This window comes from Rana temporaria, chromosome 2 (genome assembly GCF_905171775.1).
Source record: "Rana temporaria chromosome 2, aRanTem1.1, whole genome shotgun sequence".
In the NCBI taxonomy this organism is placed as follows: domain Eukaryota; kingdom Metazoa; phylum Chordata; class Amphibia; order Anura; family Ranidae; genus Rana; species Rana temporaria.
Window position 1 is genome coordinate 144,812,461 of NC_053490.1, and position 26,513 is coordinate 144,838,973.

The 26,513-nt window shown below is 44.7% G+C and overlaps 1 protein-coding gene across 2 annotated transcripts in view; it reads right to left on the bottom strand.

Moving 5' to 3' along the window:
• Positions 1-2,189: 2,189 nt before the first annotated feature.
• Positions 2,190-26,513, bottom strand: part of COG3 (component of oligomeric golgi complex 3) — a 133,272-nt gene continuing 108,948 nt past the window's right edge. For both annotated transcript variants that reach the window (XM_040341274.1, XM_040341273.1), the window contains exons 21-23: positions 19,984-20,111; positions 7,065-7,163; positions 2,190-3,461 (exon numbers count right to left, since the gene is read on the bottom strand). In XM_040341274.1, coding sequence (XP_040197208.1) covers positions 3,432-3,461; positions 7,065-7,163; positions 19,984-20,111 — 257 coding nt within the window. In that variant the 3' untranslated portion in view covers positions 2,190-3,431. The remainder of the gene's footprint in view (positions 3,462-7,064; positions 7,164-19,983; positions 20,112-26,513) is intronic.

The window sequence follows — 26,513 nt, forward strand, 5'->3', positions numbered from 1 at the left end:
TAAATAACAAAATTATAAGATGGAACTTCAAATTGACTCCCATGGTAATTGGGATTTATGTGTGAGGCCCCCATAATCAATGACTACAACTGCCGTTAATGACAAATTTAAAATACTGGTTTTAGAAGCAGCATCTTAAAAATGCGACAAAATACAGTATATACTTTCCATGATGGTATATTAGAACATCTGCAAACAACTTGTTTTATCCAGGTAACACAAGAAGGGATGAATTCCAGATAGAATTTAATCACAAATGTAATTGTAAGATGAATAATATGTTCATCTGGTAAGATATTTCTAGTTAAAGGTCATTTTGGCAAACTGCAGTTTTATGGTAATGCTTATGCCATTTTCCTTGTGACATTCTTGGTTAACGCACTAACTGGAAAAAAAAGTCACACTATTCTGCAGTCTTAATTAAAATGTACTTCAATAATCTGAGTGGCAAAATCTCCAGGGACCCCTTGTGTTATATATTGGTTTTCTGCACTCACTGTAAATGCATTACACTTATCTCCATGCTCCCTAGACAAGTCTCGCCTATAATGCACTGAGCTATGCTAAACGGAAAAGAGATATTCCCAGTTTAGCAGCTCCAGCAGACTACATACTCTGTTCGCTGCACAATATATAGATTGGATGGTACCATTTGCATGTGTAGGCAATCGTTAAGCTCACATCCATATGCCCGCTCATCCTATCGCTAATGCTATTTGCTTGCAAGTCTCTGTTAAAGTTGCTCAAAAGATTGTTCAGGAGACAGACATATGACCTATAGCCAACTGTAGGATAAATGGTTTTTAACTGTTTGTTGCACCCAATTAGAAAATAATTGTGCTCTAAAGGAGTGTATGCACACAACTATTGCATCAGCATGAACAATTCACCATGACCTAGATAAAATGTCCTAATGAAAAAAACTTGACTTGATATTGTAAGCAGCATGAACAATTATTCTGTGTCAATATTCATTTATACGGTCCAAGGAAAGCCCTAGATTATACAATTATCTTTTCTTCCACCAGGGTTGGATGGCAAGAAAATTGCTTGATTACCCCATCAACACAGTCAGTGTTGATGGGGGAAGCCCTCCCGAAGCACTATTGTGTTCTGATGCTAGGAAGCCCTTCTCTGCCGGACCACCACAATGATCACTGCTGGCTGTTAAAGCCACTGGCACTGATCACACGCAAAAAATCCAACAGGCTGGTTTTACCGAAGTCGCCCGATGGATCGACTTCAGTACAACCAGCCTGCCCATAGACTGATTGAACCTTGGATATCCATGCAGAACTGGCCGAGATTCAATCTATGGCCAGCTTAATCTAAACATACAAATATAAATCTGCCTGCTAGATATGAGATATGGCTGCACAAGCCAGTCCATAATGTCTCAATTCAAACATTAGCAATGAGCATGTACACAAGTAGATCCAATCATCATATCAGACATTTTACCATACCATATAAATCTGCATTCACTATATACCAGATATGTTGTATCCAACCAAATGCTGAAGGCGCCTGTGTCCCAAGAGAAGCTAGGTAAAAATCTGTTCAGATGGTAATCAGTGCATTGCTCAGGGTACAGAAGGCCGCACATAGCGCCATGTCCAATGTGTGTATATCTGGATTATTGACAACTGTTTGCATTGATCTTAAATACAAAGATTACCTCACACCAAACTGCTACTGAGCTTAATAACCATTTACCATGTATGGCATGGGTGTTCAACCTGTTGAGAAACTACAATTCCCATCATGCCTCTGCGAGTCATGCTTGTATCAGCCTTACAATGCCTCATGGGACTTATAGTTCTGCAATAGATGGAGGGCAACAGGTTGAGCACCCAGGATCTATCGCATTCAAAAGGTAGAAAATCTCATGTGTACAAGTTAATCCATGTATGCCCTTGTTAATCTTCAGTTAAAGAGAATGTTGTGCATTTTCTTTTTTAGTTATACATGAGAAAAGAAGTCAGATTAATGTAAATAAAATTATTAAGCTAGTTAATATTTACACCGAATGCTTAGGACATATGCAGGCTTGGTTTCTTGCTTTGCATCACAGTGCGTCTGCTTTACTGCTTCTTCTCACAATAAGGTAAATGAGTCGCCCAACACCTCAAGAACAATGCCCTCCCTGTGTAGCCAATATCTTATCTCAACTGTTAAACCTGGTACACACCAAGCAGGCTGAAAAAAAATAAACCTGACATATCACTGTAATAACACAAACAATGTTAGTACAGTGATCTGCTCTGCTGTGCTATTGGGCTTTGACAGGGTGACCACCCATCCACCAGAACACATCGGTCAACTCTGATCGGATGGCGGTCAACTGCTGGAATTCAAGCATGCTCATTCTCACGACCAGCTTTAGTCGGACAGGCAGCTGTACACACGGGCCCAAAGTCTGCCGATTTCTACTGTAATGACTGATGTCAGGGAGGAAGAGTGATGTTATTCTCTAATCTATAGTGCCATCTCTAGCAGGGGAATTCATAAAGAGTTTTATGGATAATGAAACCTCCAGTTCCGTTCTCTATGAACTGGAGCCATGTATTTATTTTTATTCAGTGCAGCCATAGGGCACACTTTGTGGAAGTGGTGCTATTAGGAACTACCCGAATCTGCTGCACATTTCGATAAAGCTACCAAAACTGGCGCAAGCATTTTTTAATCTGACGGAGGCCATTCTAAAAGGGCCATACCATCAGAAAAGTGTTAAATGAATTCCCCAGTACCTTTTATACAGGACATACACTATAAAATAGAAGACCTTTCAGTTTCTGGCTTCATACAGGCATTGCCCTGCATTGGTGAAGTGACAATTTCTCTGGCTCAATGCAGCTCAACCTTACTAGATTTCAAATGCTGACAGCTGGCAAATACATGCAGTTCAGACTGCAAGCTCTTTACCACTGAAACATTACACAGCGACTCAAATAATTTAAATCTCAAATTCCTAACCTCCCCAACTAAATGTACATATCATCTGCTCGGGATCCAGAGTTTCTAGTGCATTTTACTCTTCATAAATAAGCTTCTATAAACCAGTTATTGTCAATAATGGTCAACAATTCCTTCAAGTGAATATGCAGCCTGATACTTCTCATTGAAAGGGACCTCTAAGCCAAGAGAATGGGCTACGGATCATCCTAAATATGCAACATGAGGTTGTGTGCAGATTGGACATTTGAAACGTCAGTTGTGACAGAAAGTTGTCTTTCAAGAACACAATTCCAACAAGACCGAAAAAAAGCTTTCCAGGGAGTGGAAAACGGCTTTGGTGGTATGCAGGCTCATCTCTCTCCTTATACATCTACGCAATGGCCTGCGGTATGCTGCAGAGTATCAGTTCTGTATTCCCACCTTATTCCTCCCTGGAACTCCCAGATGCAGGGGGAAAGTTTAGCAATCTTCTGCTATTTTGACATTGACAGCAACAGATTTACCTAAAATGAAAAAGGAGGGATTAGTAAATCACTGATGCAAGTTCAATACAAACGCAACAGTTTTTTTTTCCCCAGTAAACCCATAATGTGTTTATACTTTCAAAAGTGTTGTGTGTGCACATTTATTTTATTTATGCTCTCATACATAGTGTACATTTTATATGGGCTAATGCATTGCATGCATGAGTGCACACATCTCTTTTATAAATCCAGGAGGCATTCATAAGAAGATGCTGTTGTGGTAGTTTCTCTGTGTATGGATAGAAAGCTGTAGGTTGCTATGGTAACACTGAACCATTCTCCTTCAGATGTGTGCAGTGGATGGTGTGCAGACACAAAACAGTAAAGTTTATCTCAAGGAAGACATTATTGAAGATGTAAGAATGCAAAAATTTGAATTTTGGAGTTGGTATAATAATTGGTCCATTGACTCCTAAATTGCCAATTATAAATCTTACGTTCACCACCCAAGAACACGCATCCATTCAACTGCATCCATTAACCTGAGGGGTGACTTACAAAAGCTACGAGAAAGGGAAACCAAACAATGTCCCGTCTACAACGGTCATTCATATCTCTGCTTCAACTGTCTATGTGCACATTTGCAGAAAGAAGCTCTATTGAGAACAGAGGATTGTTCTTTTCTTTACCCAGCCATGTAGTTTTCTACTGCTCAACATAAATTTCTTTCCGTTTTCCAATGATGGATTGAACAGTGCTCTGTGAGATGTTCAAAGCTTGGGATATTTTTTTCTTTTTATAACCCAACCCTGCTTTAAACTTCTCCACAATTTTATCTCTGACCTGTCTGGCGTGTTCCTTGGCCTTCATGATGCCGTTTGTTCATTGAAGTTCTTTAAAATACCTTGAGGGCTTCACAGAACAGCTGTATTTATAATTAGATTAACCACTTAAGCCCCGGACCAATATGCTGCCTAAAGACTCAAGGGGTTTTTACAGTTCGGGACTGCGTCGCTTTAACAGACAATTGCGCGGTCGTGCGACGTGGCTCCCAAACAAAATTGGCGTCCTTTTTTCCCCACAAATAGAGCTTTCTTTTGGTGGTATTTGATCACCTCTGCGGTTTTTATTTTTTGCGCTATAAACAAAAATAAAGCGACAATTTTGAAAAAAATTCAATATTTTTAACTTTTTGCTATAATAAATATCCCCCAAAAACATATAACATTTTTTTTCCCTCAGTTTAGGCCGATACGTATTCTTCTACCTATTTTTGGTAAAAAAAAAAAAAACGCAATAATCGTTTATCGGTTGGTTTGCGCAAAATTTATAGCGTTTACAAAATAGGGGATAGTTTTATTGCATTTTTATTTTTTTACTACTAATGGCGGCAATCAGCGATTTTTTTCGTGACTGCGACATTATGGCGGACACTTCGGACAATTTTGACACATTTTTGGGACCATTGTAATTTTCACAGCAAAAAATGCATTTAAATTGCATTCTTTATTGTGAAAATGACAGTTGCAGTTTGGGTGTTAAACACAGGGGGCGCTGTAATATTTAGGGTTCACTTTGTGTGTGTTTACAACTGTAGGGGGTGTGGCTGTAGGACTGACATCATCGATCGAGTCTCCCTAATAAAAGGGATCACTCGATCGATGCGCCGCCATAATGAAGCACGGGGAAGCTGTGTTTACATACGGCTCTCCCTGTTTTTCAACTCCGGGGAGCGATCGCCACGGGGCGGCTATAAACGAATAGCCGCGTCGTCGTCCCGGATCGCTCCCCGAGGCTTACCGACCGCCGCATGTACCGGGGGGGGGGGGGGGTCCCGATCGGACCCCCGACCCACGTCAAGCAGAGGACGTACAGGTACGTGCATGTGCCTGTCCGTGCCATTCTGCTGACGTATATTTACATGAGGCGGTCCTTAAGTGGTTAAATGAGACACAGATGACTTCTGAAGGCAATTGGTTCCACTAGATTTTAGTTCGGGGTATCAGAGTAAAGGGGGCTGAATACAAATGAACACCACACTTTTCAGAAAGTTGAAAACCATTCATCGTTTTCCTTCCACTACACAATTATGTGCCACTTTGTGTTGGTCTATCACATAAAATCCCAATAAAATACATTTGCATTTTTGGTTGCCACATGACAAAATGTGGAAAATTTCAAGGGGTATGAATACTTTTTCAAGGCACTGTGTAACAGAAGTCGGCTCTCTAGATCTGTTCTCGGTTATGCGCCGCTGTGCTACGCACAATGCAGCCCAGCTCATTCATAATAATTGAGGTGTAGCCAGTGAAGTGTTTTTCGGGTGTTTTATGAATGCAGGCATAATCACACGCATTCACCCTTAACCACTTAACCCCCGGACCATATTGCTGCCCAAAGACCAGAGCACTTTTTGCGATTCGGGACTGCGCCGCTTTAACTGACAATTGCGCGGTCGAGCGACGTGGCTCCCAAACAAAATTGACATCCTTTTTTCCCCACAAATAGAGCTTTCTTTTGGTGGTATTTGATCACCTCTGCGGTTTTTATTTTTTGCGCTATAAACAAAAATAGAGCGACAATTTTGAAAAAAATAATATTTTTTACTTTTTGCTGTAATAAATATCCCCCAAAAATATATAAAAAAACATTTTTTCCTCAGTTTAGGCCGATACATATTCTTCTACATATTTTTCGTTAAAAAAAAAATCGCAATAAGCGTTTATTGATTGGTTTGCGCAAAAGTTATAGCGTTTACAAAAATAGGAGGTATTTTTATGGCATTTTTATGATTATATTTTTTTTACTACTAATGGCGGTGATCAGCGATTTTTTTTCGTTACTGCGACATTATGGCGGACACTTCGGACACATTTTTGGGACTATTGGCATTTTTATAGCGATCAGTGCTATAAAAATGCATTGGATTACTATAAAAATGCCACTGGCAGTGAAGGGGTTAACACTAGGGGGCGGGGAAGAGGTTAAGTATGTCCCTGGGTGTGTTCTTACTGTGGGGGGGGGGGGGTGGCCTCACTAGGGGAAACACTGATCCTCTGTTCATACATTGTATGAACAGATCAGCATTTCCCCCGCTGACAGGACCGAGAGCTGTGTGTTTACACACACAGCTCCCGGTCCCCGCTCTGTAACGAGCAATCGCGGGTGCCCGGCGGCGATCGAGCCCGCCGGGCACACGCACGGGAGTCGGGAGCGAGCGGGGGGCGCGGGAGCGAGCCTCCGGCGGCGCGCACGCGCCCCTAGTGGCCGCTCAAAGAGCCGACGTTATATTACGGGCTCTCGCCCAGGAGAGCCGACCTGCCGCCGTAGAATGACGGCGGCTGGTCGGCAAGTAGTTAAGCTAGGTATACACATTCAATTGCTTTTTCATTCACTCAGTGGGTTGAATGAAAAGAAAAACGGACAGATCCCAGCATGAACATAAAGATGTGTGATTCCCACCCCCCACAATACACTCAGGTGCTGATCGAATGTTGGTTTACCAGCAGGACTGTTTGACAGAAGCCGGTCTGAAGCCATATACAAAGGTAGGAGGGACAATGTAAAGTAAACAGCGTGTGCTTAGTATTACTTTAAATATCCAGAACATGTTGTACTGTCCCTGCATGAAAACCACTGTACCTGCTCCATTGAAGGACAAGCAATGATCTGTAAATCCTCACTAATGAATTCTTCTTTTAATAACATGTGAATCTTCTGGAAGACTTGCTGAATGTTGCTCTGTAACACAAAGAGATGAAATTCCACATTTCAACAGGGAGGCCAAAAAAGTGCAATTTACTGGTATTTACTATTGTTGTATCTGTGAAAGTTTTCACTTGTCCAGGTAGTTGTATAGCTAGTAGTAGTTAGTCACATACAGTGCCTTGAAAAAGTATTCATACCCCTTAAAAAGTTCCACATTTTGTCATATTGCAACCAAAACGTAAATATATTTTATTGGGATTTTATGTGATAGACCAACACAAAGTGGCACATAATTGTGAAATGCATTTGTATTCAGCCCCCTAACTAAAATCTAGGGGAACCAGTTGCCTTCAGAAGTCACCCAATTAGTAAATAGAGTCCACATTTGTGTAATTTAATCTCAGTATAAATACAGCTGTTCTGCAAAGAGATTTGTTAGGCTGGGTTCACACTACAGTTTTCCCGTCCGTCAGCCGCATACGATTTATATGGAAAACCGTATGCGGCTGAAACGGACGGGAACGTATGGAACCGCACACATGTGCGTTTTCCATTAACATTAATGTTAAAGGAAAACGTATGCGTTTGCCATACTGTTTTAAAAACGACCGCAAAACCGTGGTTGAACACGGTTTTGCGGACGTTTAAAAAAACGTTTTGCCAGCAAATCGTACGCACCCGGATGCATCTGAGTGCATACGATTTGCAATGCATTCTCTATCTATACGTTTTCCCGTCCGGGCCCGTACGTTTTCAATACTGAAATCGTATGCGGCTGACGGACGGGAAAACCGTAGTGTGAACCCAGCCTTAGAGAAACTTAGTGAACAAACCTCATTATGAAGGCCAAGGAACACACCAGACAGGTCAGGGATAAAGTGGTGGAGAAGTTTAAAGCAGGGTTAGGTTATAAAAAAAAAAATATTCCAAGCTTCAAACATCTCACAGAGCACTGTTCAATCCATCATCCGAAGAGTATGGCACAACTGCAAACCTACCAAGACATGTCCATCCACCTAAACTGGCAGTCTGGGCAAAGAGAGCATTAATCAGAGCAGCCAAGAGGCCCATGGTAACTCTGGAGGAGCTGCAGAGATCCACAGCTCAGGAGAGAGAATCTGTCCACAGGACAACTATTAGTTGTGCTCTCCACAAATCTGGCCTTTATGAAAGAGTGGCAACAAGAAAGCAATTGTTGAAAGAAAGCCATAAGAAGTGCTGTTTGCAGTTTGCGAGAAGCAATGTGGGGGACACCAAACATGTGAAAGAAGGTACTCTGGTCAGATGAGACTAAAATTGAACTTTTTGGCCTAAAAGCAAATACGCCACGTGTGGCTGAAAACACTGCACATCACCCTGAACACACCATCCCCACCGTGAAACATGGTGGTGGCAGCATCAGGTTGAGGGTATGATTTTCTTCAGCCGGGACAGGGAAGCTGGTTAGAGTTGATGGGAAGATGGATTTAGCCAAATACAGGGCAATCTTAGAAGAAAACCTGTTAGCGTCTGCAAAAGACTTTAGAGACTGGAAGGGATGTATACCTTACAGCAGGACAATGACCCTAAACATAGAGCTACAATGAAATGGTTTAGATCAGGGGTCTCCAAACTTTTTACTTCGAGGGCCACATTCTATATTTTACACATATTCGCGGGCCGGAAAAATTATTTATAAATAAATCCACAGTAGAACAAGAATAGAATAGAATTTGACTTACTGCTGACAGCAGGACTGGATGGTGCTCCTATATTCTTTGCTGGCACCTAAACGCTGGAGCATCATGCAGCAGGGCTAAACTTCCAGCGTGCATGAGGCTTTACACCCATGTCCCCATACATCTGTGTCCCCATACATCTGTGTCCCCATCAGTCTCCCCATTCATCTGTGTCCCCATCATCTGTGTCCCCATACATCTGTGTCCCCATCAGTCTCCCCATTCATCTGTGTCCCCATCCATCTGTGTCCCCATCCATCTGTGTCCCCATCCATCTGTGTCCCCATCAGTCTCCCCATTCATCTGTGTCCCCATCATCTGTGTCCCCATACATCTGTGTCCCCATACATCTGTGTCCCCACCCATCTGTGTCCCCACCCATCTGTGTCCCCATCCATCTGTGTCCCCATCAGTCTCCCCATCTGTGTCCCCATCCATCTGTGTCCCCATCAGTCTCCCCATCTGTGTCCCCATCCATCTCCCCATTCATCTGTATCCCCATTCATCTGTGTCCCCATCATCTGTGTCCCCATCAGTCTCCCCATCTGTGTCCCCATCCATCTGTGTCCCCATCAGTACATCTGTGTCCCCACCCATCTGTGTCCCCACCCATCTGTGTCCCCATCATCTGTGTCCCCATCAGTCTCCCCATCTGTGTCCCCATCCATCTGTGTCCCCATCAGTCTCCCCATCTGTGTCCCCATCCATCTCCCCATTCATCTGTATCCCCATTCATCTGTGTCCCCATCATCTGTGTCCCCATCTGTGTCCCCATCCATCTGTGTCCCCATCAGTCACCCCATCTGTGTCCCCATCCATCTCCCCATTCATCTGTATCCCCATTCATCTGTGTCCCCATCATCTGTGTCCCCATCCATCTGTGTCCCCATCAGTCTCCCCATTCATCTGTGTCCCCATCATCTGTGTCCCCATCCATCTGTGTCCCCATCCATCTGTGTCCCCATCATCTGTGTCCCCATCCATCTGTGTCCCCATCAGTCTCCCCATCTGTGTCCCCACCCATCTGTGTCCCCATCAGTCTCCCCATCTGTGTCCCCATCCATCTCCCCATTCATCTGTGTCCCCATCATCTGTGTCCCCATCCATCTGTGTCCCCATCAGTCTCCCCATTCATCTGTGTCCCCATCCATCTGTGTCCCCATCCATCTGTGTCCCCATCCATCTGTGTCCCCATCCATCTGTGTCCCCATCAGTCTCCCCATCTGTGTCCCCACCCATCTGTGTCCCCATCAGTCTCCCCATTCATCTGTGTCCCCATCATCTGTGTCCCCATCCATCTGTGTCCCCATCAGTCTCCCCATCTGTGTCCCCATCCATCTGTGTCCCCATCAGTCTCCCCATTCATCTGTGTCCCCATCATCTGTGTCCCCATCCATCTGTGTCCCCATCAGTCTCCCCATCTGTGTCCCCACCCATCTGTGTCCCCATCAGTCTCCCCATTCATCTGTGTCCCCATCCATCTGTGTCCCCATCCATCTGTGTCCCCATCAGTCTCCCCATCCATCTGTGTCCCCATCAGTCTCCCCATTCATCTGTGTCCCCATCCATCTGTGTCCCCATCCATCTGTGTCCCCATCCATCTGTGTCCCCATCAGTCTCCCCATCTGTGTCCCCATCCATCTGTGTCCCCACCCATCTGTGTCCCCACCCATCTGTGTCCCCATCCATCTGTGTCCCCATCCATCTGTGTCCCCATCCATCTGTGTCCCCATCCATCTGTGTCCCCATCCATCTGTGTCCCCATCCATCTGTGTCCCCATTCATGTCCCCATTCATCTGTGTCACCATCCATCTGTGTCCCCATCCATCTGTGTCCCCATCAGTCTCCCCATTCATCTGTGTCCCCATCATCTGTGTTCCCATTAATCTGTGTCCCCATCAGTCTCCCCATTCATCTGTGTCCCCATCATCCTCCCCATCTGTGTCCCCATCCATCTGTGTCCCCATCAGTCTCCCCATCCATCTGTGTCCCCATCAGTCTCCCCATCCATCTCCCCATTCATCTGTGTCCCCATCATCTGTGTCCCCATCAGTCTCCCCATTCATCTGTGTCCCCATCATCTGTGTCCCCATCCATCTGTGTCCCCATCCATCTGTGTCCCCATCAGTCTCCCCATCTGTGTCCCCATCTGTGTCCCCATCAGTCTCCCCATTCATCTGTGTCCCCATCATCTGTGTCCCCATCAGTCTCCCCATTCATCTGTGTCCCCATCATCTGTGTCCCCATCATCTGTGTCCCCATCCATCTGTGTCCCCATCCATCTGTGTCCCCATCAGTCTCCCCATCTGTGTCCCCATCTGTGTCCCCATCAGTCTCCCCATTCATCTGTGTCCCCATCATCTGTGTCCCCATCCATCTGTGTCCCCATCCATCTGTGTCCCCATCAGTCTCCCCATTAATCTGTGTCCCCATCAGTCTCCCCATCCATCTGTGTCCCCATCAGTCTCCCCATCCATCTGTGTCCCCATCAGTCTCCCCATCCATCTGTGTCCCCATCAGTCTCCCCATTCATCTGTGTCCCCATTCATCTGTGTCCCCATCAGTCTCCCCATTCATCTGTGTCCCCATTCATCTGTGTCCCCATCAGTCTCCCCATTCATCTGTGTCCCCATCATCTGTGTCCCCATCCATCTGTGTCCCCATCCATCAGTGTCCCCATCCATCAGTGTCCCCATCTGTGTCCCCATCTGTGTCCCCATCTGTGTCCCCATCTGTGTCCCCATTCATCTGTGTCCCCATCATCTGTGTCCCCATCCATCTGTGTCCCCATCAGTCTCCCCATTCATCTGTGTCCCCATTCATCTGTGTCCCCATTCATCTGTGTCCCCATTCATCTGTGTCCCCATTCATCTGTGTCCCCATTCATCTGTGTCCCCATCCATCTGTGTCCCCATCCATCTGTGTCCCCATCCATCTGTGTCCCCATCCATCTGTGTCCCCATCCATCTGTGTCCCCATCCATCTGTGTCCCCATCCATCTGTGTCCTCATACATCTGTGTCCCCACCCATCTGTGTCCCCATCCATCTGTGTCCCCATCAGTCTCCCCATCTGTGTCCCCATCCATCTGTGTCCCCATCAGTCTGTTTCCCCATCCATCTGTGTCCCCATCAGTCTTCCCATTCATCTTTGTCCCCATCATCTGTGTCCCCATCCATCTGTGTCCCCATCACTCATCAGGCTATCCCCACAAATTGGTGTCCCCATTAGAGCCCCCCCATCATTCATCCGAGTCTCCCTGCACATTTGTGTCCCCATCACAGCCCACCCCCACCTGCATATTTGTGTCCCCTTCAGAGCCATCACCTCCCCTTCCGCATATTTGTGTCACCATTAGAGCCATCAGACCCCCTCCTCACATGTTTGTGTCCCCATAAGAGCCACCAGCACCCCCACATTTGTGTCCCCATCAGACCCCACAGATATTTGTGTCCCCATCAGAGTCATCACCCCCCCCCCACATGTATGTCCCCATCAGAGTCATCAGCCCCCCCCCCCACATTTGTGTCCCTATCAGAGTCTCATCAGCCCCCCAAAATGTGTGTCCCCATCAGTCTACAACCCCCCCCCCCCCCAGAGTGTCCCCATCAGAGTCATCAGCCCCCACATATTTGTGTCCCTATAAGAGTTATCAACCCCCCCCCCCCCCACATTTGTGTCCCCATAAGATTCAGCCCCCCCCCCCACATTTGTGTCCCCATCAGAGCCATTTAACCCACCCCCACACAAGTGTATCAGCCCCCCTCCTTGCATGTGTCCAGCGCGTCTCCATCACTGGCTTTGCAGACCTGCTGCACCTCCCGACTCCCGCCCCGCTTGTATTACACACTCGTTACTGGTTAACAGCGAGGCGGGAGGCGGGAGCAGGGAGGCGGCTACGGGTCTGCACTACACCTCATTGGCTGCTGGGATGCCGTGGTCCCAGCAGCCAACAACACAGTGAGACGCCGGAAGGGATTGCGGGACCTGCGCTGCCTATTGCCTGGGGCGAATATGCAGCGCAGGTTCCACAGCTAACAGGTGGATAGGATTCAAGCTGCGGGCCGGAAGAAATGGCCTGGCGGGCCGGATGTGGCCCGCGGGCCGTAGTTTGGAGACCCCTGGTTTAGATCAAAGCATACTCATGTGTTAGGTCTAGACTTTGACTATGCCATTCTAAATCCAGTTGAGAATCTGTGGCAAGACTTGAAAATTGCTGAGAGCTTGAGATATTTTGCAAAGAAGAATGGGCAAAAATGTCACTCTCCAAATGTGCAAAGCTGGTAGAGATATGCCCAAAAAGACTTGCAGCTGTAATTGCAGAGAAAGATGCTTCTACAAAGTATTGACTCAGGGGGGCGGAAAACAAATGCACATCACACTTTTCAGAGATTTATTTGTAAAAAAAAAAATGAAAACCATTCATCACTTTCCTTCCACTTCACAATTATGTGCCACTTTGTGTTGGTATATCACATAAAATCCCAAAAAAAATACATTTACATTTTTGGTTGCAACAAGACAAAGAATGGAACATTTCAAGGGGTGTAAATACTTTTTCAAGGCAGGTTCTAGTTATACTGAACTTGTTTCCCTATTCATCTGGGTGGCTTTCCCAGTTACATTGGGATGCAGAGCTATGTGCAGAAAACTGCTGGAGTGTGTTCCCAACAGTCCAGATCAATGTGGCCAACTACTACATGTTGTATTCTGTGAACTTACATGACAATTCTAATAACCACAGTAGGTTACCAACTCAATACCAGGCACTTTTACCCCCTTCCTGCCCAGGCCAATTTTCAGCTGTTGTACTTTGAATGACAATTGCGCGGTCACGCAATACTGTACCCAAACTACATTTTTATCATTTTGTTTTCACAAATAGAGCTTTCTTTTGGTGGTATTTAATCACCACTGGGTTTTTATTTTTTGCTAAAAAAAAAAATAACAAAAAATGCTTCTTTGCTTCAGTTATAACATTTTGCAAATAATTGATCTTCATAATTTTAGGCCAGAATGTTTACTGCCACGTTTCTCTGGTGAAACCCCCCCCCCCCCCCCCACAAATCAGTGTATATTATTTAGTCTGTAGGAAAGTCCACAAACTATGGTATATATCTGAAAATTGATCAATCCTGATGTACTGACGGCATATCTTATTTCTTGAGGCCCAAAAATGTCAGGACAGTACAGATATCCCCCCAACTAACCCCTTTTTGCAAAGTAGACAGTCCAAGGTATTTAGTAAAAGGCATGGCAAGTCATTTTTTTGTCATAAGATTTTGGAAAATTAACCACTTAAGGACCGCCTCCTGCACATTTACGTTGGCGTACCTGTACGTCCTCTAAGTGCCCAGCCGTGGGTCGCCCGCGACCGAAGCTCCGTGACCGTGCCTGCGGGACCCGATCGCCGCCGGTGTCCCGCGATCGGTCACAGGAGCTGAAGAACAGGGAGAGGTGTGTGTAAACACACCTATTCCCATTCTTCACAGTGGCAATGTCACTGATCGTCTGTTCCCGGATATAGGGAAAGGCGATCAGTGACGTCACACGTCCAGCCCCACCCCCCCTACAGTTAGAAACACATATGAGGTCACACATATCCCCTACAGCGCCCCCTAGTGGTTAATTCCTAAACTGTAATTGTCATTTTCACAGTAAACAATGCATTTTTATAGCACTTTTTGGTCCCAAAAATGTGTCAACATTTTTCGATGTGTCTGCCATAATGCCGCAGTCATGAAAAAAAAAATTCGCTGATCGCCGCCATTAGTAGTAAAAAAATAAATAAATAATAATAATAAAAATGCCATAAAACTATCCCCTATTTTGTAAACGCTATAAATTTTGCGCAAACCAATAGATAAACGCTTATTGCGTTTTTTTAAAACCAAAAATAGGTAGAAGAATACGTATCGGCCTAAATTAAGGAAAAAATATTTTTTTTTATATCTTTTTTGGGGGTATTTATTATAGTAAAAAATATAGATTTTTTTTCAAAATTGTGGCTCTATTTTTGTTTATAGCGCAAAAAATAAAAACCGCAGAGGTGATCAAATACCACCAAAAGAAAGCTCTATTTGTGGGAAAAAAAGGACGCCAATTTTGTTTGGGCGCCACGTCGCACGACCGCGCAATTGTCAGTTAAAGCGACGCAGTGCCGAATCGCAAAAAGTGGCCGGGTCCTTTAGCTGCCTAATGGTCCGGGTGTCTTAAGTGGTTAAAAAAAATTAGGAACATTTAGAAATGAAAAAAAGGGTTTTGTTTTATTTTTTTACATACTGTTACCAGTGCAGTGTCATCATATAACAGGTCAGGGACACTAACTGGTCACAGTACGAAAAACTAAAATAAAACATAGTAACATTGTACTACTCAGGGGAAGAGATCAGTATTTATTTTTTGTTACACATTATGTTTGCATATAGCAGTGCATCACATTGCTATATGCAAACATTTTACTGAATTAAATTGATTTGTTCAGTTTCTTTTGTTGTGATTAGCTGTGATTGGTCAGAGCCAAATCACATGGATGGGCTGTGACTGGCCCAGTTTACCACATGATCACACTGACCAATCACAGCTAGCAAAACAATTTTATACAATGGATTCCATCTATTGTATACAGCTGTCATGTGCCCTGCTGTGATTGGTTACAGTGGTCCCATGGTACCAGCAGCGGGCCAGTACAGTGATCGTCTGTGTCCGGTGGACGCAGCCGCTGACAGATCACATGGCCGCGATCACTTGGATCAACAAGAGGTTCCTCGCCAGCAACATTATGCTTTATGTCGGCCCAGAAGCGGTTAAAGCCTACCATGGAACATGTATTAAAATTCTAACACAAACAAGCGATTTGTGCATCTCCTTTGTTGTGTTTTATATCCCCTTAACGCCCGCCGCACGACTATTTACGTCCGCAGAATGGCACGGACAGGCAGATGGACGTATATATACGTCCTTGCCTTCTAGCGGGTGGGGGGTCCCCCCCCCCCGCTGCGTGCGGCGGGCGGGTTCCCTCGGGGAGCGATCCGGGACGACGGCGCGGCTATTCGTTTATAGCCGCTCCGTCGCGAACGCTCCCCGAGGCTGAAGCACGGGGAGAGCCGTATGTAAACACGGCTTTCCCGTGCTTCACTGTGGCGGCGTATCGATAGAGTGATCCCTTTTATAAGGGAGACTCGATCGATGACGTCAGTCCTACAGCCACACCCCCCTACAGTTGTAAACACACACTAAGTGAACACTAACCCCTACAGCGCCCCCTGTGGTTAACTCCCAAACTGCAACTGTCATTTTCACAATAAACAATGCAATTTAAATGCATTTTTTGCTGTGAAAATGACAATGGTCCCAAAAATGTGTCAAAATTGTCCGAAGTGTCCGCCATAATGTCGCAGTCACGAAAAAAATCGCTGATCGCTGCCAATAGTAGTAAAAAAAAAAAAAAATTAATAAAAATGCAATAAAACTATCCCCTATTTTGTAAACGCTATAAATTTTGCGCAAACCAATCGATAAACGCTTATTGCGATTTTTTTTTTTTACCAAAAATAGGTAGAAGAGTACGTATCGGCCTAAACTGAGGAAAAAAAAACATTTTATATATGTTTTTGGGGGATATTTATTATAGCAAAAAGTAAAAAATATTGCATTTTTTTCAAAATTGTCGCTCTATTTTTGTTTATAGCGCAAAAAATAAAAACCGCAGAGGTGATCAAATACCACCAAAAGAAAGCTCTATTTGTGGGGAAAACAATACGCCAATTTTGTTTGGGAGCCACGTCGCACGACCGCGCAATTGTCTGTTAAAGCGACGCAGTGCCGAATCGCAAAACCTGGCCTGGGCATTTAGCTGCAAAATGGTCCGGGGCTTAAGTGGATATTTTGCAACCTATAAAAAAGGTAAAAAAACAGCATTTTTTTTTCTTTTTTTCCTCAAAAAGTCTCCATATCAGTTATGGTCTGCACATTTTATAAAATACAGCATAAAACTCAATCAATACAAATAATGAAAAGATGTAATCTGTTTGACATGCAAGTACAGAAATAAACAATGGAAACATTTGTATAAATTATTATCCTGCTCTATGTCTGTAACTACATCTACACTAAACCATGCAACTCAATGTATGCACAGTACATCCATAAAATATTCACAGTGCTTCACTTATTCCACATTTTGTTATATTACAGCCTTATTACAAAATGGATTAAATTCATTATTTTCCACAAAATTCTACAAAACAATACCCCATAACAACAACACAAAATACGTTTCTTTGCAAACTTATTAAAAAAAAATATTGCATGTACATAAGTATTCACACAGCCTTTGCCATGACACTCAAAATTGAGCTTCCTGTTTCCACTAATCATTCTTTAGATTAGGGATCTCCAAACTATGGCCCTCCAGCTGTTGCGGAACTACATGCCCCATACAAAGTAAAACTCTGACATTTACAGACATGACTAGGCATGATGGGAATTGTAGTTCCTGAACAACTGGAGAACCAGAGTTTGAAGACCCCTGGCTTTAGATGTTTCTACAACTTGGGAGTCCACCTGTGGTAAATTCAGTTGATTGAACTTGATTTGGTAAGGCACACACCTGTCTATACTAGGTCAGTTAACAGTGCAAGTCAGAGCACAAACCAAGCCATGAAGTCCAAGAAATTGTCTGTAGACCTCAGAGACAGGATTGTATTGAGGCACAGATCTGGCAAAGGGTACAGAAACATTTCTGCAGCATTGAAGGTCCCAATGAGCACAGTGGCCTCCATCATCCGTAAATGGAAGTTAGTAACCACCAAGACTTCTTCTAGAGCAGGCCGCCCGGCCAAACTGAGCAATCGGGGGAGAAGGACCTTGGTCAGGGAGGTGACCAAGAAGCCGATGGTCACTCTGACAGCGCTCCAGCATTTCTCTGTGGAGAGAGGAGAACCTTCCAGAAGAACAACCATCTCTGCAGCACTCCAATCAGGCCTGTATGGTAGAGTGGCCAGACAGAAGCCACTCCTCAGTAATAGGCACATGATAGCCTGCCTGCAGTTTGCCAAAAGACACCTGAAGGACTCTCAGACCACGAGAAACGATTCTCTAGTCGGAAGAAACAAGGACTGAATTTTTTGGCCTGAATGCCAAGCGTCATGTCTGGAGGAAACCAGGCACCACTCATCACTTGGCCAATAGCATCCCTACAGTGAAGCACGGTGGTGGCAGCATCATGCTGTGGGGATGTTTTTCAGCGGCGGGAACTGGGAGTCAAGTCAGGATCAAGGGAAATATGAATGCAATGTACAGAGACATCCTTGATGAAAACCTGCTGCAGAGCAATCTTGACCTCAGACTGAGGTGAACGTTCATCTTCCCACAGGACAACGAAACCAAGCACACAGACAACAAATAAGTGGCTACAGGACAACTCTGAATGTCCTTGAGTGGCCCAGCCAGAGGCCAGACTTTAAACCGATTGAACATCTCTGGAGAGATCTGAAAATGGCTGTGCACCAACATTCCAACCTGATGGAGCTTGAGAGGTCCTGCAAAGAAGAATGGGAGAAACTGTCCAAAAATAGGTGTGCCAAGCTTGTAGAATCATATTGAAAAAGGCTTTAACCACTTCCAGACCTGCGCACGACGATGTACGTCCTATTTTTAAAGATTGATATCTCGGTAACGGCAGCAGCTGCTGCCACAACCGAGGTATCGATCTTTAGTGTGCGCGGTCCGGTACACAATAACGGCGGTCTCCGTGGCGGATTCGCCGTTATCGTTGGCGGGAGAGGGGCCGCTCTCCCGCACCCTCCGCCGCTTACCGGAGCCGTCGGTAGCGGCGGAGGCGATCGGGACCGTTCGGCTGGTGACTGGGGACGAGACTGAAGGAAAAATCTCCTTCGCCCGTCCCCATAGCTCTGCTGGGCGGAAGTGACGTCAAAACGTCAGTGCCGCCCAGCCTCTTAAAGAGACAATTTTTTTTTTGTCATTTGAAAAAATGACAGTTTCATATTTTTTTTTTTTTTTTATTGCATTTTAGTCTAAATATGAGATCTGAGGTCTTTTTGACCCCAAATCTCATATTTAAGAGGACCTGTCATGCTTTTTTCTATTATAAGGGATGTTTACATTCCTTATAATAGGAATAAAAGTGATCAAATTTTTTTTTTTTTTTCAGTGTAAAAAGTAATAAAATAAATAAAAATAAATAAGAAAACCCAAAAAAATTTTTTTTAAAGCGCCCTGTCCCGACGAGCTCGCGCGCAGAAGCGAACGCATACGCGAGTAGCGCCCGCATATGAAAACGGTGTTCAAATCACACACGTGAGGTATCGCCGCGATCGTTAGAGCGAGATCAATAATTCTAGCCCTAGAGCTACTCTGTAGCTCAAAAAATGCAACCTATAGAATTTTTTAAACGTCGCCTATCAAGATTTTTAAGGGTAAAAGTTTGACGCCATGCCACGAGCGGGCGCAATTTTTAAGCGTGACATGTTGGGTATCATTTTACTCGGCGTAACATTATCTTTCACAATATGTAAAAAATTGGGCCAAATTTATTGTTGTCTTATTTTTTAATTAAAAAAAGTGAATTTTTTCCAAAAAAAAGTGCGCTTGTAAGACCGCTGCGCAAATACGGTGTGACAAAAAGTATTGCAATGACCACTATTTTATTCTCTAGGGTGTTAGAAAAAAATATATATATAATGTTTGGGGGTTTTAAGTAATTTTCTAGCAGAAAAAACTGTTTTAGTCTTACAAACACCAAATCTGAAAAACACCTAAGGTCTGGAAGTGGTTAAAAAAGGTATTAAGCAAAGGCTGTGAATACTTTTGTACTTGTGATTTTTTTTTTTTTCTGTTTTTATTCTGAATAAATTTGCAAAGATTTTAAAACAAACTTCTTTCATATTGTCATTATGGAGTATGGTTTGTCGAATTAGGAGGAAAATAATGAATATAATCCATTTTGGCATAAGGCTAGAACATAAAAAAAAATTGGAAACTGAAGCGCTGTGAATACTTTCCGGATGCACTGTATATATGTAGTTCTGTCTAGGCAGTAAAAGTTGTTAAGTACATAATAGGAAATGGTAACTGACGGAACACAGTACTGCCTGCTTCAAGCATTTACTCACCCGAACAGGCTTGAAGAGAATGAACTCTGTGTCTTTGTTTGCTAAATACAATGACATGCTCCTCAGTATTCCTGGAAGTTTCGTTTTTATGGTTTTGTAGGTAGAAGATACCAAGTCATTTATCTTTACTGTAAGAGAAGCATATATTAAACAATGAACAGTATAACAGGAAAATGTATACCATTGGTAAAAGGAGAAATTAAGTTCTGTACGAGTGTGGGCTATCCTGTACCTAGAAGCAGTGGGATTTTGACTAAGCACTAGCAGTGGTGGTTTTATGGATCATCTCTATAAGATACTGACCAGTGTACTTTGAAGTATAGTTAGAATATATATACACACACCAGAACAAAAAAAACTGTATATTGCAGCTTACCACTCCTTAGATGTGATAGTTGCATTCGTCTTTGAATGCTTACCCCTTACTTTCAGCCGGTGAAGCTACAAATAACACTCTTCTGATCCTGGGATGACTACGCTCACTCACTTACTGTATCCAGGAAAGAGCAGCCTTACTACCCACTTATAAGACGTGTGCTAGAACTAGAAGGGAGGAAATTTGTAGCCAACAAGAGACTAACTGGGTAGCAGTGGCGGTTCGTCCATAGAGGGCGCTGGAGCGCCGCCCCCTCTGGCTCTCACCGCCACTGAGTGAAATAACATAGATTCATGCATTGCACGAATCTATGTTATTTTCGCCGCTGCCGCTGTTATTCAGATGGTCGGCGCTCAATGTCCGGCCATCTGAATAACGCCAGCTGGTTGGCTGTAGGGAAATGTCTATCAAAGCCAACGGCTCTGATAGGCTTTCCCAATACAGCCCTCGGGTCCCAGAAGCTTATTCTAGGAGCGCACAGACTGTACGCCCTTTGAATAAGATGACAGGCGTCTCAGCCAATCACGTTGGCCGGTTCTGGCTACCTGTAACCTGATTGGCTGAGACGCCTGTCAGTCATCGAGGGCGGGAGAAGACATCGTGGGACGTGGATGCCTGACTCCAGTAAAGGTAAGTGCCGGGCGGGGGGGGGGGGGGGACGCAATTTACAGGGCACAGTGGGGACAATTGGCACAGCGGCGACCATTAAAGGGCACAGTGGCTGCGTTTAATGGCATGGCACAGTGGTGACAATGTATGGCACAGTGGCTGTGTTTAATGGCATGGCACAGTGGTGACAATGGATGGCACAGTGGCTGCGTTTAATGGCATGGCACAGTGGTGACAATGGATGGCACAGTGACTGCGTTTAATGGCATGGCACAGTGGTGACAATGTATGGCACAGTGGTGACAATGTATGGCACAGTGGTGACAATGTATGGCACAGTGGTGACAATGTATGGCACAGTGGTGACAATGGATGGCACAGTGGTGACAATGGATGGCACAGTGGCTGCGTTTAATGGCATGGCACAGTGGTGCGAATTGATGGCACAGTGGTGCGGAATTGATGGCACAGTGACTGCATTTGATGGCATGGCACAGTGACTGCATTTGATGACATGGCACAGTGGTGCGAATTGATGGCACAGTGGTGCGAATTGATGGCACAGTGACTGCATTTGATGGCATGGCACAGTGACTGCGTTTAATGGCATGGCACAGTGGTGCGAATTGATGGCACAGTGGCTGCATTTGATGGCATGTAACAGTGGCTTGCGTTTGGGCACAGTGAGACTGCAATTTTTTTTTTCCTTTGCGCCCCCCCAAAAATTGAGCACCAGCCGCCACTGCTGGGTAGGGTACAAATACGGCATAAAATTACAATGCAGAAATCCAGGAACTTAGAAGCTTACTGGATTTTGGGTAGAATTAAAGTGGTTCTAAAGACAGACTTGTTTTTATATTTTTTACCTTAATGCATTTTATGCATTAAGGTAAAAAAACTTCTGGATGCAGCTTCCCACTCCCCTTATACTTGCCTGAGTCCCATTTAGATGCAGTGATGTGCATGAGAGCAGCAGCTCTCCCAAGTTTCTCTCTCCTCATTGGCTCACACAGCCAGCAGCAGGCGCCATTGGCTCCTGCCAATCACAGCCAATAAGGAGAGAGCGGGGGCAGAGCCAAAACACTCTGTATTTGAATGGATAATGTCTACTTACAGGAGCAAGCCTGCTTCAGTGCCCCATAGCCCAAAAAGAAGAGGATCAGGCTGCTCTGTGCAAAACTACTGCACAAAAGAGGTAAGCATGACATGTTTTTTTTTTTTATCAAAACCTTTCCAATCACTTTAATGCATATTTTTTAGAATATCAAACATACTGCAAGCATTTTTCAATAGAATATTTAAAGCAGTTGGAAAGACAAAAGGTTTTGTAACTTAATAAATTCTGTGCATTAAAGGTAAAAACCTTCCAATAAAAGCGCCCCCAGACCCCCCTCCTTAAATACTTACTCGAGTCATGTATCGATCCACCACTGTGCCTGGCTTCAGTTCTTTTCTCCCCTCTGTGCTCTCAGAAGCTTGGCTGAGAGCAGTGGACACCTTCTGCTGCCATTAGCCAAATTATCAAAAGAGGGCACAGAGAGTGGGGACAAGCTGTGCGTCTATGGATGCACATAGCCTGAGTGACCCCATAGCAAGTGGCATGCTAAGGGGGCACTCAGAAGAGGAACAGCCAAGAGTGCCAGTAGGGGACCCCAGAAGAGGACGTTCAGGGCTGCTCTGCGCAAAATTATCACACAAAGCAGGCAAGTATAACATGTTATTATAAAAAAAAAAAACACACCTTTACAGCCGCTTTAACAGCCCAAAGAGAGCACAAAGAAGGTGTTCCCCGTTTGTTGGGATTTATACAACGTGGACCATAAATATAAAAAAATCTTGCATTTAGTCTGCAGGCTGAATGACAGAATAACAGATTCCTCCATATGCACTAAATAATGTGGATAGATGAATCTCTGGCTGCGGTTATTATATTCTAACAGATAATGCCTCTGGCTGTCAGACTACCCAAACAGTGCCTGCATCTGATTGAATGCAGGCACTGTTCGGCTGTCAGATTTTCACCCTCGTTTTGTCAATATTTTAATCAAAGTCAAAAGAAATGGTGCCGACAGGGCCACATACTGATCACATTTCAGCCAGTTCATTAGAAAACAGATGAAATTTGGTCAACTTTAACTATTTAACCAATTTTCTCCTGGTACTGTACTAGACGTTCAGATATAAATCAGAGCGTTCAGCTTCTCAGTGCTCAAATAAACAATGCTTACATTCACTGTCTATTCCAGCAGTGTGGCACTGTGCATAGCCAAACGTAAAAAAAAAAAAAAAAAAAAAGAAGGACTGAAAGCTGAATGACTGGCAGAAAACGGACATTGCTCTATACCAGGGGTCTCAAACTCAAATTACCTGAGGGCCACAAGACAAGTTTCCATATCCCATGGGGGGCCGCATGCAAACTTTCAAACTTCAAAAACAGTACTGGTGTCAGCGAACGCATTATTAACCCTGACCACTACACTGCACACTGACCACTACACTACACACTGACCACTCACCATCAGGGTACAGCACATCAGGGCACAGCACACATGAGTGCACAGCGCACATCAGGGTACAAAGCCCAGCACATCAGGGTACAGGGCACATCAGAGCACAGCACATAGGGGTACAGCACAACAGGCCACATCAGGGTGCACGGCACATTAGGGCAGGGCATATCAGGACAGGGCACATGGCACAGTGCAGGACATGGCACATCAGGGTACAGGGCACATGAAACAGCACATCAGGGTACAAAGCCCAGCACATCAGGGTACATGGGCCACATCAGGGTACATGGGGCACAATCAGAGCACATCAGGGCACACGAGAGCACACGAGAGCACATCAGGGAACACGAGAGCACATCAGGGCACACGAGAGCACATCAGGGCACACAAGAGCACATCAGGGCACACGAGAGCACATCAGGGCACACGAGAGCACATCAGGGCACACGAGAGCACATCAGGGCACACGAGAGCACATCAGGGCACACAAGAGCACATCAGGGCACACAAGAGCACATCAGGGCACACAAGAGCACATCAGGGCACACGAGAGCACATCAGGGCATACGAGAGCACATCAGGGCACATGAGAGCACATCAGGGCACAATCAGGGCACATGAAAGCACATCAGGGCACATGAGAGCACATCAGAGCACAATCAGGGCACAATCAGGGCACATGAAAGCACATCAGGGCACATGAAAGCACAATCAGGGCACATGAAAGCACAATCAGGGCACAGGTCAGCATTTACTTGTTGTTTTCTTCAAAGGCAGAGTAGCGCAGGAAGCGTCTGTCATAAGTTCACTTGTCTCTCATGTCACGCTGCTACTCCCCGGCGGCCCCCCCCCTCTCTTCCATCTCAGATGATGTCACAAGCAAATGGGGATGGACGAGAAGAGAGGAGGGGCCGCCGGGGAGTAGCAGTGTGACATGAGAGACAAGTGAACTTATGACAGACGCTTCCTGCGCTACTCTTCATGCACCTCGATCTACACTTCCGCGGCACCCGCCCTGCCTGCGGGCCATTTAAAACCGGTCCGCGGGCCGCAAATGGCCCGCGGGCCGGTACTTTGAGACCCCTGCTCTATACAGTAAAACCTTGGTTTAAGAGTGTTTTGCAAGACAAGCGAAACGTTTTAATCAACTTTGCCTTGATATACAAGCGATGTCTTGATATAAGAGTAGCGTCATGTCACAACCAAGTATAAAAGAGAAGAGAGGAGCCTCTAAGTGTAGCAATATGGTTACATTTAATGAAGGTACAACATTTAGCAACTTATTGGTGCCTCTCTTCTCTTTTATACCCTGTCATTTTCCTTTCCGTTTTAAAAACACAATTGTATAAATATGTCTGAATGTTCTCAATTATCCAGGTCATGATACAGCTAATGGTAGCTCCTCACATTCAAATGGATTTCTTCTGTATTAAGACCTAGCTGCTCACACTGCAAGCTGATTGGATTACGGTGAGCGAGTTACCGACTAGAAATGCTGTCGTATGATACGGACACACATTAGAACCAAATAAAGTGCTTGGATAAAGGGGAAAATGTCTTCAAACATTACACGTCCAGTTGAATGCAACTGCTGTGACTAAACTCTGGAGATTGTGCCCAAAAAAAAAAAAAACCACAGGCAGAGGGCAAATGACTAGTTCACATTTGTCTGTGGTCTCCCTGCAGCTGATCTTTCCCCATAAGTGACTTATAATGCCTTATTCTGCATTATACATCAATTATGTAGAAAGCTTGGCTGCTTTAGAGCATCTAGCAGAGAATATATTTCAGAGCATCCAGCAAGAACACTTCAAATCTTCTGAGAATGGCATTCAACCTCATTTACAGCCGCAACGCAAAGGGCTTCCTTAACCCTTGCAGGACGCACATGTGTTTCATGCAGCCGTATGCAGGCAGCAAGTTAAAGTGCAAGTAAGCCCCGCTATCGTTTTCGGCCAAGTAGGCTGCCATGTTTGCCTCTGTTTAACCTACAGCTGCCATGATGCTGCACATGTGATCAATTATGACACCAGCCATTGGGTGGTTTGACAGTTTGGTTAAGAGCACAACCAATGGGGGGTGTTACAATTCCGGCACATGCCGAAAACTTAACGTTTTTGAAACTTCGGCTTTAAAAATCAAGGCAGGTGTGCAGATGAATCTACATAAATCTTCAAGTATGGCCCAGAGCAAGGCAGGTGGGCAGATTAACCTACGTGAATATTCAAGTGTGGCCCAGAGTGTGCAATCATGTGGGTCCGATGCACAGATCAGACTCATGGACTTATAACTTTAAGATGAGCTTAAAGATCTATGTAGGTCCGTGAAACCGGCCACCTGTCACTAATTTTAACGGACTACCTGCGCACACCGGTGCATCCCACTCAGATGACGATGGCCCTTTGTCATGGTGTACGGTATGGTATGCCAATGTAAAAGAATCCTTGGATTCACACTGCAGATATACAGATATGAAGCTGTAGGTATAGCTTTGCCTAGAACGCCTCACATACCAGGAAGTGCACGGCTACGTTTATAAAGAAATTCAAGACACAAGGGTATATTTTTTAGGGAATTACTCCGGTACAATTAGCACTTATCAATATTCCCACTAACATAGCAAATCTTCACAGTTTGAGCTCAGTTCCACTTTAATCCATTGCAACATTAATTCAGGGTATGTAGTGGTGAAATTACAACAAATGGTGCCGTTGCAAATGCAGTGCAGCTGATAATCACATCACTAGCGCAACAAATCGCTCTTCGTGATCCATTTAATTACACATAAAAAAAGAAAGCAACGTTTCAGGGCCACACAAGGCCTCCATCTCACCACTCACTTATCACTGTACTATGTGGCCATTGTGCTACATTCAGGTCTATATTCCCAGCAAACTCAGTGCTGGGTGCCAGCTTTTACTAGGCCTTGTTCCCGACTCGTTTGTAGCGTACACATTTAAAAATGGAGGCCACACACTCCAAACACAAATTTTATCCAACTGCGCAATTATGGACATTACATGAGAGCAATTTAA